The following is a 15,075-nucleotide window of genomic DNA, read 5'->3' as shown; positions in this document are numbered from 1 at the left end:
AACCACCTATATTTTCAATCCAATAAATATGAATAAATGTTATAATGCTGAATTACATTATTTCAGCTCCAATTGAGAATCACATATATCTGTCCCAACAGCAACTAATTTAGGCCAATATGTTTTGTCCCAACAGTCCATAATAGTCTCACAGTGCCCTAAAAATGCTTCACACTTGATGTGTAGATTTATAATTTGATTTCACGGTAAAATTTGTTTCTTTAACTCAAATCATTACAAAATATAGATATGATTGCCCAGATAAATCTACATAAAAAAATCAAATCATGTAACGACCATTAATGATGTATATTATTAACAGCTGACCTTGTGAATTTATTTTCCTATTTAATAATCCTAGTGGGTGACATAATAATACTGGAGTGCTAACCCTGCTACAATAACAGCATTTTCAGGCAACTATGAAATATCAATTAATTGACCAAAAATAAATCATGTGTAACGTCACAGACACTCTTGACTGCAAACACACAGTCAAAACTCGAAACCCCTTTCATAATAGCAAAAACACGCATAAAAGAAATTAAAAAACCAAAAAAAAAAAAAAAAGAACAAACAAACACGCATACTTTGAATGTCAAACTTAAAACTCCATACCTTCCATCAGCAATATATATATATATATATAATGCAATTGGAGCTAGCTAGCTCCTGGAACCACACACCAGATGGATAGATTGGATCCACACCATTCAAATCCATCTGGAGTTGGGAGTCCAGGGAGCTTCCGGCGATGGTAACTATGGTGGGTCAACCAAGCAAAAACATAGTCTTAATGGTTACAACCATTAAGACAGAAAACATCCGGAATTAGATAAGAATTAGCCTTCCAGAACACGAAGACCTCTAAATTTTCCATGGTTGTATTTATCTTGCCAAGATTTAAAGATACAGAGAGATGGTTACCTGTGTGTCCTGTAGATTTTTGTAGGCCTGCCTCCGGTGATGACTTTACTGTCCTATATGCAATACCTGCGCCCTCCTGGAATCACAGGATGAATGTAAGTTAAACCAAAACTTGGCATAAAATAATATATATATTTATTTATTTATATATTATATTATATGTATATATAAAGCCCACTGCCAGGGATCGTGAAAGTAAACGCTTTCTGCTCGTTGATACTTCAGCTTTTAATAATGCTCCGTGTCACCATCAGCCACTTCATCTTCTTTTTTAACCTCCGATCCTCTTTGGTGGGCGACTGAAGTTTATGCACAAAATTGGGTAAGCTAAGTGGGACTGGCTATGAATGGAGTGTATTCACTATTCAGGACCTTCTTCAGTACTCTTCTTTCTTCTGTTTTGTCGCTGTCAAAGTGATCGGATGTGATATCGAGTAGAGCTGTAAGAACGAGGGATTAATCAATCTGCCATGGGTAAGAAGAAGAATCATTTCTTCAATAATCATTGGCTACCAGTAATTGTGTGGATTTCTAGCCTCGTGAATACCTGCCAGGGGTTGTGCAATCAGCTCGATCGTGATTCCTTATCTTCGTTCAATCTCAGTATTTCAGTATCATCTCCCTTGAATTGGTCTCTTTCTGCAGACTGTTGTAGTTGGGAAGGCATTGCTTGTGATGACTCTGAAAGGGTTAGTTCTTTGTGGCTACCATCAAGGGGAATATCTGGAACCATATCTTCTTCTATTAAGAATCTCTCCAATCTTTCACAGCTCAGCCTTTCACACAATTCGCTCTCCGGCCTGCTTCCGGAAGAATTCTTCGGATCTTTCAAAAGTATGGAGGTTGTTGATTTAAGTCATAACCGTCTTACTGGAGGGATATCATCAACTGATGCTTTACCTAGTACTGTCCGGATATTCAACTTATCCAGCAACCACTTTCTTGGGATAATCCCGGCTACATTTCTTCAACAAGCTTCTAATCTGGAAGATTTCGACGTCAGCAATAACAGCTTCTTTGGATCCATTCCATCTTCTATATGCAGCTTTTCATCATCTATACAGTACCTTGATTTCTCCAGGAATGATTTTACAGGCCCTATTGTTCAAGGTATTGGAAAATGCTCGAACCTGAGGAATCTTCGTGCAGGTTTTAACAATTTGTCGGGAGATATCCCACCAGACGTGTACGCATTGTCAGCACTGGAGGAATTGTACTTGCCTGGAAATATACTCTCCGGGAAGATTGATGACAGGATTGTGAATCTCACCAACCTTAAAATGCTCATCCTGTACGGTAATGATTTGACAGGAACTATTCCTGAGGACATCGGAAGGATCTCCAAACTCGAGCAATTGCAGCTACATGTAAACCAGCTGATCGGTTATATTCCTCCTTCAGTCTCTAACTGCACGCGTCTCATAACTCTGAATTTAAGGGTCAACTCCCTGACGGGTGAACTTTCTTCATTCAATTTCTCAAGCTTTGTTCAGCTTAGGTCTATCGATTTGGGGAACAACTTGTTTACTGGAGGTTTGCCAGTAAGTCTCTTCTCGTGCAAGACACTTACAGCTATTCGGCTGGCGACAAACAGCCTGAGCGGCAAGATTCCGCAGGAGATAGTAGCATTGCAGTCTCTGTCATTCCTCTCCATTTCTAACAACAGCTTAGAAAACATCACCAGTGCCATCAGAATACTCACAGGATGTAAGAATCTCAGTACCCTGATAATATCAAAGAACTTCTACAATGAAGAATTGCCTGGCAGTGAAAGCTTGATAGGGCCTGATGATTTTAAGAATATCCAGGTGATCGGATTTGGTGGCTGTAATTTTACAGGTCCTGTCCCAAACTGGATATCTAAACTGACTGATCTAGAGGTTCTTGATCTGTCATACAATTATATCACAGGCTCCATTCCAGGATGGTTGGGGGATCTTCCAAACCTTTTCTACTTAGATTTGTCAAATAACCAAATTTCAGGATTCTTCCCCTTGGAGCTTGTGAGTCTAAGAAGGCTGGCTTTCCAGAAGAACTCTGATCAAGTCGACAGCAGTTACTTGGAGCTGCCTGTGTTTGTTAAGCCGAACAATATCACTAGCCTGCAATACAACCAAGTCTCGAATTTGCCACCTGCAATATATTTTGGAAACAACAGCTTAGACGGGCCTATCCCAGTTGAGATCGGTCAGCTGAAGTTTCTTGTTAAGTTGGATCTCAGTGGCAACAACTTCACAGGCAGCATTCCTGGCACATTGTCTAATCTCACCCGCCTGGAAACACTGGACCTGTCTGGAAACCATCTTTCCGGTCAGATACCAGCGTCGTTGAAAAATCTCTATTTCTTGTCTTCTTTCAATGTTGCCAATAACAATCTTCAAGGTCCCATACCAACAGGGGGGCAGTTCAACACTTTCCCTGTTTCAAGTTTTGAAGGAAACCCGGAGCTGTGTGGTCAAATTCTGCACCATTCTTGCTCAAAGGAGAGGAATTCCACCAGCCACTCTACAGTGACAAGAACGATCAAGAAGAAAAATATCATTATACTTACTGTTGTGATCTGTTCAGGCATGCTGATCTTGACAGTTTTAGTGTACTGGATATTTTCAAGGGGTATCCGACATAAGGGAGACGCGGAAAGAGCTGATCAGGATGGGTTCAATTCTTCAGAGGTGTTTCCTGAGGATACTTACGATACCAGCCAAGTTATATTATTTCCAGACAATGGCAACAAAGTGGAGAATCTCACAATATTCGACATCCTGAAAGCCACGGAGAATTTCAATCAATCCAATATTATTGGCTGCGGAGGCTTTGGAATGGTGTATAAAGCAACTTTGAGTGATGGAACTAATCTGGCAATCAAGAAGCTCTCTGGAGACCTCGGGTTGATGGACAGAGAGTTCCGAGCAGAAGTGGAAACTTTATCCACAGCCCAACACAAGAACCTTGTTGCCTTGCAAGGCTACTGTGTTCATCAAGGCGTCAGATTGCTGATATATTCATTCATGGAGAATGGCAGCCTCGACTACTGGTTGCACGAAAAGCCTGATGGTGCATCCCAGCTTTCTTGGCCTAGCAGGCTGAGAATTGCGTACGGAGCTGGCTGTGGAGTAGCTTATATGCACCAGGTCTGTGAGCCACGGATTGTGCATCGGGACATCACATCCAGCAACATTCTTCTTGATGATAACTTTGAAGCCCATGTGGCAGATTTTGGACTGGCAAGATTGATTCTACCATATCATACCCACGTCACCACTGAGCTGGTTGGAACTCTAGGCTACATTCCACCAGAGTACAATGAGTCATGGATAGCTACTTTGAGAGGGGATATCTACAGCTTTGGAGTTGTCCTGCTCGAACTGCTGACTGGTAAGAGACCTGTTGAGTTATTCAAGGAAGGCACATCGAGAGAATTGGTGAAATGGGTGCATCAAATGAAGAGTGAAGGCAAACAAGAAGAAATCTTCGATACTCACCTGAGAGGTAAAGGTTTTGAAGAAGAGATGCTGGATTTGCTTGAAGTTGCTTGCATGTGTGTCAACCAGAATCCTTTCAAGAGACCGATAATACAGGAAGTCGTTGACAGGATCAATGGTCTGTGGACAATCAGACAAGCAGCCATGTGAAGATCGTCACTGGAATCATCTTTCTATGGTAGATCAATCTGTTTTCAGCAAAGTTTTTGTCAGGAAGTGATTTATGCCATGCGCAATCATATGTAATTTTGTATATATGAAATACCAACTGCAGCAATTATAAAGAAGCTTCATATTCAATGCGACATACCTATTTGATGGGTGTATTTTACAGCCATTAACTTTCATGCTCTGAAATTTAACACAATATCTGTCTCTCTTGCCTGAGGTTGATCAGCTAAGGCTACCATTGAACTTACAATTAAGGTTTCCATCGTGAAAATCCAGAAGAACAACTTGGATGAAATGTAGACGACCATAATACCATCAGTTTGATGGATCTTCAGCTCCATCTTTAAAGAAATTTATGGTATTGCACCATCGGAGATTTGTCTGTTAGAAATAACAATGTCTTGTGCCCATGGATCTCAGTAACAGTATTTTCTTTGGTAGAATTTCCAGCAATTTTAACAACTAGTTGAAAACAGAACCCTATCTGGAAGCCATTTTCTCTACTAGAATTTCAGTATCTCAACAAAAAATTCTTCTTTCAGTTTTGCAGGTCTCATAGCTCCAGCTCTCCAAACTCTGAATTTCCTGTAGTTGCACCACAACAAAGCCTAATGCAAACCATTAACTTATCTGCCGACATATTCACCATGAAAACATGCATAATTGATTTTCTGAAAGCTAAACCAGAAGGTAATAATCCATTCACCGTACCTTTTGCTATGAATCACACAAAAAACATATACAAGCAATGTCACATTCGCTCATTTAAGTCATGTTACTGTAGTTCTTCTCATGTAAATTTTACATCAGGGAAGGAGACATCATTATTTCAATTCATGTAGTGCAAGAACACTTTATGTTGAGTTCATACCAACCTGACAAGTGAAAATATGACACACATGTTGACAAAAATATTCCTAGTTGATGCAATTTCTATTAAGAGGTTCTATATTTGCATATGCCTGATATCTCACTTTTTAGTCTTATAGTTTATTCTCTCTCAGTTGCAGTAACAAAGTGCATAGCATTGATAAGATTCAGAGTCTTAAGCAAAGATAATAAAAATAGAAGGAAGCCTCCTAACTCTTAAGGCCCTAATCATCCCCAGACTAGCTATGTTCTGATGAAGCTTCGTTTCTCCCTTGGATTATTTTTCCTATGTGTGATAGTTTTGTTAGCCATTCTTCATTTAGTTCGTACCTGCCATGGCTCCGGTAATCTTCTTGATCATGATCTTTAATCATTTTTCAATTAAAAACTCTTCATTGTACCTTCCTCGCATTCATCTATTTCAGCCTGCAGTTGAGAAGGTGTTAGGCTGCAATTACTATGGAATGGTCACTACTTTGTGGCTACTGTTAAAGAGGTCTATCTGGAAGCATATCTCTTTCCCACAACTGGCTTTCAAACCCTCTTTCAGGTTTTTTTCCTACCTTAACCATCTGCAGGTTGTTGGTTCGAGGCAGTGATCATCCATCTAAAGGGCTAAGAGCAGCAACAGTGGCTTTCCTATCCATGGACTTCTTCCATCAAATCTATTTTTTCTATTAAAGCAAAAAAAAAAAGTTGTGGCACAGTGGCCTACTTTGTGAGCAAAAAATATAGGACTTGGCTTCTGCCTGGTGCAGGCGACAGCTAGAAGAAGCTAAGAGATAAAAATACAACCATTGTGGTTGTTCTGGTGTAAAAAAATTGTGTCAGATAAAAAAGTCGTTGGGCCCATAGACAGGTCAACCTGAAGTTTCTTTGGATTCTGAAACCTGTGACCACAATGACTTCTCAGGTAGCATTCCGACCACTGTATTCAATCTGAAAAGGCTGGACCTCTCAGGAAACCAGCTGTCCAGCAAACTTCCAGCTTCGCTGGAATCCCAACTTCTTATCCTATTTCAACATTCGATACAACAATCTTCAGTAACCTGATCCTACTGGAGGCCAGTTCCTCCACGACACAAAACAAGATTAGGCCTGAAAACAACACAAAATGATCAACTAGCTTTTCTTCAAGATATGTTACGCAGTCTAGCTTGATTTTTACTGTACTGGTGCGTCTGAAATTGGTATCCACAGTATAATATATTCGGAGTATCTTATCTCAGTTTCATGGAAGGAAAATGCACAACTACTCTCATTCAATGCAAAAATTTTATCTAAGCCTGTTATAAAAATATATAATAATAATAAATAAATAAAATCTAAGCCAGGCTTCAAATAGGATCTATTACAAAGAACTGCATTATAAAATTGCATGATTAATTAAGTTCATTCAATGCAATCACTTTAGCCAAGCCAATTACAAAAAGGATTCAATACAATGAGATGCATTCTATAATTAAAAACTCATGACTTCAGCCAACATACAGAGGCATATAAACTGAAGACTAATAAACAGCTGTTCATGCCTAAATTTAAACAAGATATACAGTATTCTCCACCGATTTTACTCTATCACGTCACATGATTTGAATCAAAGGCAAACAAGAGACAATCGGTGTTAACGAACGCGCATGTATAATGTATAATCTCTTTAATTGAAAATTGTTAGGAATTAAGCACGAAATAGGAAAGCGTTGCTTACAACGAAAAAACGTGAATCATACTGTTAAGAGAAGGAGAGATACATAAAATATCCAATGGCTTTGAATTTTTATCCGTCCTGAATCTCATCCTGAGACTCCGATGCCATTCCAAATCACTCGAAATGATACTAGAGATCTTCTCCTCTCATCCTGTGACTCCGATGCCATTTCCAAATTACTCGAAATGCTGTTACAGCTCTTCATGTCCTGAAATGATCCTCGAACTCCGGCGCCATTTCCGAATCACTAGAAATGCTGTTAGAAGAACTCTTACGGTCCTGAATCTCGTCCCTCAAGGCTCAGACTCCGGTGCCATTTCCAAATCACTCGAAATGCTGTTAGAACGTATTCGGAATTTCGTTCGCGCCACGTTTTCCCGGACAAAAGACGCTGCTGAGTGCTGAGGAATTGATTGCAAGCATATGAAATACACACCCACCCCACCCACATGTATTATATTTATACATATCGTGTCCGCAGATTAAAGGGACGAACATGGGAAATGGGCCAACAAGCCCAATGTTTCTAATAATCCACCCCAAATTTGAATGCTCTGACCCATTACATCCTATAGATATCATTGAATTTATTGATCGTCTATGGATTATGGGATTGAAGTTTGTTTACCTAACAATTTTTTTTTTTAATTTTGTTGTTCAATTTTTTAAAATATATCACATTAAATGCAATATTTTTTTATTCAAATATAATACTATCATCATTCTATTGTAATCTAAATTTATTCAAAAATATTCTATGTTTTTTTTTTTAGTAAAAGAAATATTGATTTTTTCTTTATTTTTTGTTATAAAAATATACATATTTTTTTTTACTTATTTTTTTTAAAATCCGTACACAGTCAAAATAGATATAGATATCAACGATGAAAGGAATATTAAATATTACCGTGTATTCAGTTAAAAAATAAAAAAATATTACTATATATTAAATAATTTTAACATTTTTGCTTCCAAATGCAATAAATACTTTTACTATACATATGTATATATATTGATTATTTTACTTTCAACACTACTCGAAAGTACTTACAGAGTAACTAAATCCGAAAGTACGTACCGAGTAACTAAATCTGACACTCAAGTCACTAAACTTACCATATCTACCAGGTGACATGAGGTGTCGAAAATTTGAATGCTCACGATAACACGTCCAACCCCGACACGATCCTTACTGGACTACTTTAATATATTTTTGAATGATACAAAAGAAAATAGTAAATTTGGTAAGGAGATAGTATAATACTTTCTTACCGACAACAGTTCCTATATATCTAAGGCTTCCTCCGTAACTTCAACCAGTCTCCCCCTGATCCATTTCTTGATCATTTTCCCTTGTTTCTTCATCCCTTCCCCCATCTTCGATTCGTACTCGAACCCGCAGGCCATCGACGTGCGGTGGTCCTCTAAGTCGTACAAATCCAAGCTCCGACGGATTGCCTGTTCAGTTTTTTGTATATCACCATGGCAGGGGTGTAATGTGCTTCCATTTTCCAAATCTTTCAAGAAAAACTCACTGATCCTGAATCCCTCGACTCTGATGTTCGCCGGGTATTGGCTGCAAATTCCATTAGCTTCGACAGCATTCTGACCTCGATGATCTCGATAGCTTTCTTGATAATTTAGTGATGGATCATTGCCAAAAGGGATCAGATCTTCATCCTCGATGGATTCGAGGAAGTGATTTGCTTTCGCGATTAGTATCCTGCTCTCTACTAAGGTTGCCTGAACATTTCGACTGTTCTGTCCGGAATCTTCTTCAAGCGCCATTGCAGCAGCCTCAGCTTTCGCAATCAACAGCCTGCAGTTATTAACCGAAACAGCAACTTGAAGTTTCGAAATTCATATATAGTTTTGTAAAGGAACTCACTTTGCTCGGGAGATGGCTTCATCTTTCTTGTTCTTGACAGCAGCTCTTTGTGCTCGAATCTTTGCTAACTGAGCTTCGTTAGATTGGATTCCATGCTTTTCAAGATCACTAGTCTCCATGTTTCTTGCAGGATGCCTTTTAGGCCCTTCTGATGAAACCTTACCCCGATATTCCTGGTGGCATGTACATCGATAAATCATTCTTCTAGGGGAAACAAAATTTATAAGAAATAAGATCTTACGGGATCAGACAGTTTAGAAGATATAGCCTCTGAAGATTTCCTTTTCTGCTCGGTGGATTTGGGGGCTCTCTTGACCCCTTTTGCCCTCGTTGTATTATTTCTTGTCCTAACACTTTGCAAGTGTTCATGCTCAAGTTGTTTATTCAAGGTCTTGTAAGAATCCCATTCGAATTCTTGCTCGCCACAAAGGCCATCACGAGCTGCTTCTGCGATTAGATTCTGCCACTCGTAGAGGCAGGTGTCTTGATTCTTCAAATTTTGCTTTCGTTTTTCCCACTTCAGTCGGACAGCCACTCCGATTTTCTCTTTTGTTGCTTCACTATACAGTGAGTAAGAAAGACAGAAGAAATTGTATGGATTATACTTGAAACAGAAAATGAACCCGATATCATGCAAGACTAAACTTATTTTAAAGAGTTGAGTTGCAAGAACTCACGATTGGGCATTTCCTAAGTTAATGAACTTCATCTTCATTCTAATCTGCATTGTTGAAAATCATTTCCCAAATGCATAATATGTCTTTAACAAGACGATTCTAGAACAACTATAGTGCCGTTATCAGAAGAATGGTTACTCCTTCACGACAATTCCAGCCAGAGAAGATAATACTTATGATTCTATTCAACAGAAATGCATATGATAAGATCTATGCACTAAGAAATAAACATGTCTATTTAATCTGAATGTGCAGTGGATCGTTGTCTATGATATTAATATATACCAATTAGCTCGATTCGTGCTTTCAAAACTCCCTTAATTTCTTACATGACATCACCTTAGGATCTTGCATTGCAATCCTGGTCCTCTCCTTAATCCGCTGTATTGTTTCTGCACACATTTTGGGTTCATCAACAGCTAAGAACCTACAGTTGAGAAACTTCAAGATATATTCATACAAACAATCTATGAGTTCATTACCTGCACTGTGCTTTCTACCCTTGTTCCATGCTACCATTCCTTTATTGGCCCTAGAAATCCTCTTCCGTCTCAACTTCTCTCCTTCAGCCATATTATCACTTGAAAATTGCTGCTCAACTATTGAAGGATTTAACTGGAGCAAACCAATATCCCCCTTGGACATGTCATCATCCTTTACCTCTTCAGTTTTACAAGCACAGCTTGCAATTTCGAAGGTCGCAACTCGTCTAGAATTGAAACTTTTACCCAATTTTTGGGGGACACAAAATGCTTTACTATATAGTGCAGATGAAAATGCCAAACTCCGATCACTAGCAACTACAGTTTGATTTTTAACACCATGAACTGCTGGCGTAAATGATATATTATCGCTGCGAAAGCAATAAGAATTATGATAAATTACAAGACCTGCAGGATAACCAGAAACATTTCACAGCTTCAGCACAATTCCGAAGTTCCCTAATTCACTATTCAGCAGTTATCGGAATACAGAGAAAACGCAAAAGATAATCCAAGAAAAAGGAAAAACTTTAAGAATTATTGCTTAATTACCTAATGGAGGCATGGCAAGAACATTAAGATTCAACCTAGATGGATGAGCGCAGAAATGCTTCAGGAAATGTCGACGGAGATGCAAATTACGCTTCCGCTAACACAGTGGCTGAGGTTCTTCATTCTTCACTGTAGCTGTCCCTTTGCTTATTTATCGCTTCCGCTTCCGTACTATTTAACCAATTGGTTACTGGGCTATTATTTTGGGCCTGAAACCATACTTTATTTCGGCCCAATAAATTATTATGACCCAATTGAAGAATATTCACTCATGTTGTCTACTGAACTAGCTAGCCGAGCTCAGTTCGACTTTGGCCCATAAAAAATCATATAAGCCCAATTAAATTTGTATTTTTTTAATAAAAATGCCTTGTAATTTATTTTTTATATAGGTTATAGGTTCAAATCTCAAAACATTTATTAGAAAATATCTAAATCAAATACAATTTATATGTATATACATATATACAGACAATTAGTCATTAGAGAGGTCAATGGAAGAATATATAACCTCTGATTCAAAATTGGTTGCTGGTGTAGACTTGTAGTCTTCTCTCTCCAAAGCATCCTAAAAATTGAAGACCATTCAATACGACGTCGTCTCGTCATTACTATCCCATCATTCATAATTCATATATATATATATATATATATTTATTTATATTTATACAAACTTCATCTTGATCATCGATTATCCATCGAATTTCTTGAAGAAATTTAAACAATCGATAATTTAATTTAGTTATTCTATCAGAGATCTCGCCATCATCAATGGAGGATAATTCTGCAAAATCAAAAGACGACCGTCTGAGCGAGCTTATGGGGAAGATAATGGTGATCGGACTCGTCACCGTCGTCTTCCTCGCGATTTTCATCGTCGGTATTAGACTGATCGTCTGCCGCCTCTTCCCGCGGCGGCGACGCCAAAACACCGCCGGCGCCGCCACTCGCCGCAGAGCGGAAACATCTGCGGTGTGGCCACACGGCCTAAACCCTAGCCGCCTGAAAACCCTTCCCGTCGCCGTCGTCCGCGGCGGAGAATTCGACGGCGGAGACGGCGGAGTATTGGAATGCGCGGTGTGTTTGAACGAGATCTCCGCCGGAGAGACGGCGAGGTTTCTACCGGAGTGCCGCCATGGCTTCCACGTCCCCTGCATCGACACGTGGCTCCTGTCGAATTCCACTTGCCCTATCTGCCGGAACCCTATATCAGATCGGGATTCTCCGGCCCCCGGAGTAGATAGTCGACGGGAGTCGGCCGGCGACGGCTCGCCGGAGATTGATATTCCTGGACAGGTGACGGCGGATCAGCGGCGAGAGGGAGACGATGATGACGACGATCGGACGTCGCCATTTTTAGAAAGACTCAGGTCGATTAATAGGCTCTTCAATGGCGGCGCTGCCGCCGGCAATGCATCGGCGAAACATAATCCTTCCGGTTCGGACATTGAACGAGGACACACATAAACCAGGTGTGTTTGGATTTTTTCACTCTTCTTTTTGTAAATAATAGATAGTTGATTGTTTGATATGATTTTTGTGAGAAAAAAAAAAAATGCTATCGAAAAAATTTGTTATGCCAATTTTTTTAGAAACATATGTACTAACACAATAAGTAATTTCACAATAAGAGACTACTTTTGGAATTACTAACACAATAAGACTACTTTTGGGACTAATTGAGTAGTATTTTAAAACAAACTAAATCGAAATTGATAATTATGATTGAATAGGGAAAAAATAATTTTTACTAAAAAAATTTATAATAAAATAATTTAATCCTTAATTTTGAAAATAAAAAATATTAATATTATTCTAAATTATAAAAAAAAAAATATATCTTATATATATAATAAGACTTGTTTCAAGAAATTTTAAACTATCTTTTACAGAACCCAGAAAATTTATCTTCGTACCATTTAAAATATATTTAAGAATAGTTACTAATAAAATATAACAACTTTACAATAGACATAAAAAAATTCAAACAATAATAAAATAGAATAAACAATCAAAAAACTAAACTAAATTGGGAAGGGGCCGCGCGCACGCAGGCCCCGCTGTCACAAATTACGATGTAGGTTCGATCACTTGGACCGACCTTGAGCCAACAACCTTCCTAAGTGCAATGGAAGTTGCTAGCCCAGGCTATGGGTCATTTTGATCACCCATTAACCCCATCCAGGTAAGTAAGTAATTAAGCCCCACCACGCCTCAATTTATAGACCTGTGTGCCATAGAAGTTCCTTCTACTTTCCGATGTGGGACACTGCATCAACTTATTTTACAAGCTGCTCTGAGCTGACCTCTCTTCTATTGGGCCTTCGCATTTTGAAATTTTTCCAGGTAGAAAATATTAAAATACCTATCGGAATTATATTTATAATTAGGCTTCTTATTTAAATGTGTGATTAAAATTTCAAGAGTATTGAAAATGTGTGTTTCTTTAATTTTTTTTTATATTACTTAAATATTTGATTTTATCTTCAAACTATAACTACTAGATAATGAAATTTTTTAATTTGAGTATAAATTTTTTATTAAAAATTTAATTTAAATAATATTTTAATAATAAATAATATTTTTTAGTAAAAATATGCCAATTGAATAATATAAATTTAATTTTGAATAAAAAATAAACAAACCCTATTTTTTTTATTTACCATGCATTAATCCTCTATAAAAATAATTTATTTTATCTCATAAAAGTATCTAACTATGATTTAAATACAAACCAAAACATATATGTTGCTATCTATTTAATGGTCCGTTTACAATACATAGAAGTACAACTCCTATACAGTGGATGTATGCTTCCGATGTTTTTAATGTGGGATGGATTTAGTTTTTTTTTTTTTTTTTTTTTTTTCTATTATTATTTCTCTTTCACCATCAAACATAGCACAATTAATTATTGAAATTTATATGCATTTGACATAGTATAAATTTTAAGAAAAATGTATTAATTTTTTTTTAATGGTAAATAAAAAATAGAAAAATTTTGTATTTTTATACTAAATAAAAAACTGATAAACTTTTTTGTGACAATCGAAAAAAAAAACTAAAAATAAATTTAAATGATATAGAGAATACTAAATAAATAAATGTGTTAGTTTGAGGGATTTTAATAAATTTTTATTATTCATACATTTTAAAAAAAAAAAAAAAAAAACCAATTCAAATATTATTTATTTATTTATTTTTTATTATACCCTCTATGTTCATTTTAATCGATACATTTTTCTATTTTTGTTTGTTTATAGTAATTGATATATTTTTTTTTATATAAATTTCATTAAACCAAATATACTTAATAATCATCTTTATAAAATGTACATCACGTCACATAGGGGCTACTTAAAATCCATTTATTTTTATCTCTCATATAAATAAATATTTTTATCAACATTTAATATTTCACATCATTTATAAAATTAATATATCTTAATAATAGATAAATACACGTATTTTTTATTTATTTGTATTATAGAAAATTTTATTCTCTATAAAATAATATTCATTTTACATATTTTTTATTACTATATAATTTTTAAAATATTTAAATATATATTCTAAATTTTTTATTATATAAAAATTAATAAAATAATATTATAATTTATTATTATTATTAAATAATTAAATACTTCCTGGTTACAGTTTTCTATTTTCGTCCGTCCCAAAACAAGGTTATCATTTCCTACCTACTTAACATAATAAATATCCCTTCAACTTACAATATATTACACAAATGTCATTATTTTTATATTACACCGTACTAATAAAAATATTTTTGTCTTTTTCACTATAATCCAATATAATACTAATATTTAAAAATCTACGTGCAGAAAGCAAATATCACTCTTCCGCGACGAAGGAATATTGTTTCATTAAATACCTTATTATTGACAAAAGAGTCCATTGTCTCGAAACAAAAAGAGGACACTGTAAGACATATCAGTTAAGCTATGAAAGCAAATCATATAAAAAAAATAGCAAAAAAAAAAAAAAAAAAAGAGAAGAAAAAGAAGGAGATTCTTAACAGAAATAGGATTACTTATTTAAAAATAGAAACTTATTTCATAGAATCGAACATAAAAGAACACAAAATACATTTCATATAGCATCGATATTGAATCGTTTAACCAACTATTTAAATAAGATAAAATTACAAATTTATCCTTATTGAAATAGATCATCCAATTGGATCAACGTTCAATCTAACGATAAAAATTAAATCAGTACGATTATATAAATAATAATTTATTTTTTTTTAAAAAAGAAAAACCGTCAGTAACAGCCGCCCTTAGTTAAACATACC

General features: G+C 36.2%; 3 protein-coding genes and 1 non-coding gene across 5 annotated transcripts; 2 read left to right on the top strand and 2 right to left on the bottom strand.

The window, feature by feature from the left end:
* Nucleotides 1-1,354: 1,354 nt before the first annotated feature.
* Nucleotides 1,355-4,714, top strand: LOC127266677 (tyrosine-sulfated glycopeptide receptor 1-like). Its single transcript, XM_051297022.1, has one exon. It carries the CDS (start codon nucleotides 1,398-1,400, stop codon nucleotides 4,557-4,559), a length of 3,162 nt encoding a protein of 1,053 aa, XP_051152979.1. The 5' UTR covers nucleotides 1,355-1,397; the 3' UTR covers nucleotides 4,560-4,714.
* A 3,448-nt stretch (nucleotides 4,715-8,162) lies between these two features.
* On the bottom strand, nucleotides 8,163-10,912 carry LOC127241324 (uncharacterized). Of its 2 annotated transcripts, none has more exons than XM_051260311.1 (7): nucleotides 10,758-10,912; nucleotides 10,206-10,613; nucleotides 10,063-10,115; nucleotides 9,724-9,767; nucleotides 9,288-9,606; nucleotides 9,047-9,219; nucleotides 8,163-8,977 (listed from the first exon to the last, which is right to left on the bottom strand). In XM_051260311.1, the coding sequence occupies exons 1-7, from the start codon at nucleotides 10,768-10,770 to the stop codon at nucleotides 8,443-8,445; spliced, it is 1,545 nt and encodes a 514-aa protein (XP_051116268.1). In that variant the 5' UTR covers nucleotides 10,771-10,912; the 3' UTR covers nucleotides 8,163-8,442. The 2 variants fall into 2 exon arrangements, with proteins under 2 accessions (XP_051116268.1, XP_051116277.1); XM_051260320.1 differs by having other exon boundaries at nucleotides 10,206-10,576; nucleotides 10,758-10,911.
* Nucleotides 10,913-11,380: 468 nt separating this feature from the next.
* Nucleotides 11,381-13,177, top strand: LOC127241007 (RING-H2 finger protein ATL39-like). The gene is made up of 2 exons (XM_051259884.1): nucleotides 11,381-12,229; nucleotides 12,812-13,177. The coding sequence occupies exon 1, from the start codon at nucleotides 11,529-11,531 to the stop codon at nucleotides 12,222-12,224; it is 696 nt and encodes a 231-aa protein (XP_051115841.1). The 5' UTR covers nucleotides 11,381-11,528; the 3' UTR covers nucleotides 12,225-12,229; nucleotides 12,812-13,177.
* Nucleotides 12,791-12,950, bottom strand: LOC127241600 (U1 spliceosomal RNA). The gene has a single exon (XR_007836574.1). It is a non-coding gene; the product is annotated as a U1 spliceosomal RNA (small nuclear RNA).
* Nucleotides 13,178-15,075: the final 1,898 nt, after the last annotated feature.

Source organism: Andrographis paniculata, unplaced genomic scaffold (assembly GCF_009805555.1).
Source record: "Andrographis paniculata isolate CXL003 unplaced genomic scaffold, ASM980555v1 Contig18END, whole genome shotgun sequence".
Lineage (NCBI taxonomy): Eukaryota > Viridiplantae > Streptophyta > Magnoliopsida > Lamiales > Acanthaceae > Andrographis > Andrographis paniculata.
This window is presented reverse-complemented; position numbering and strand designations above follow the sequence as displayed.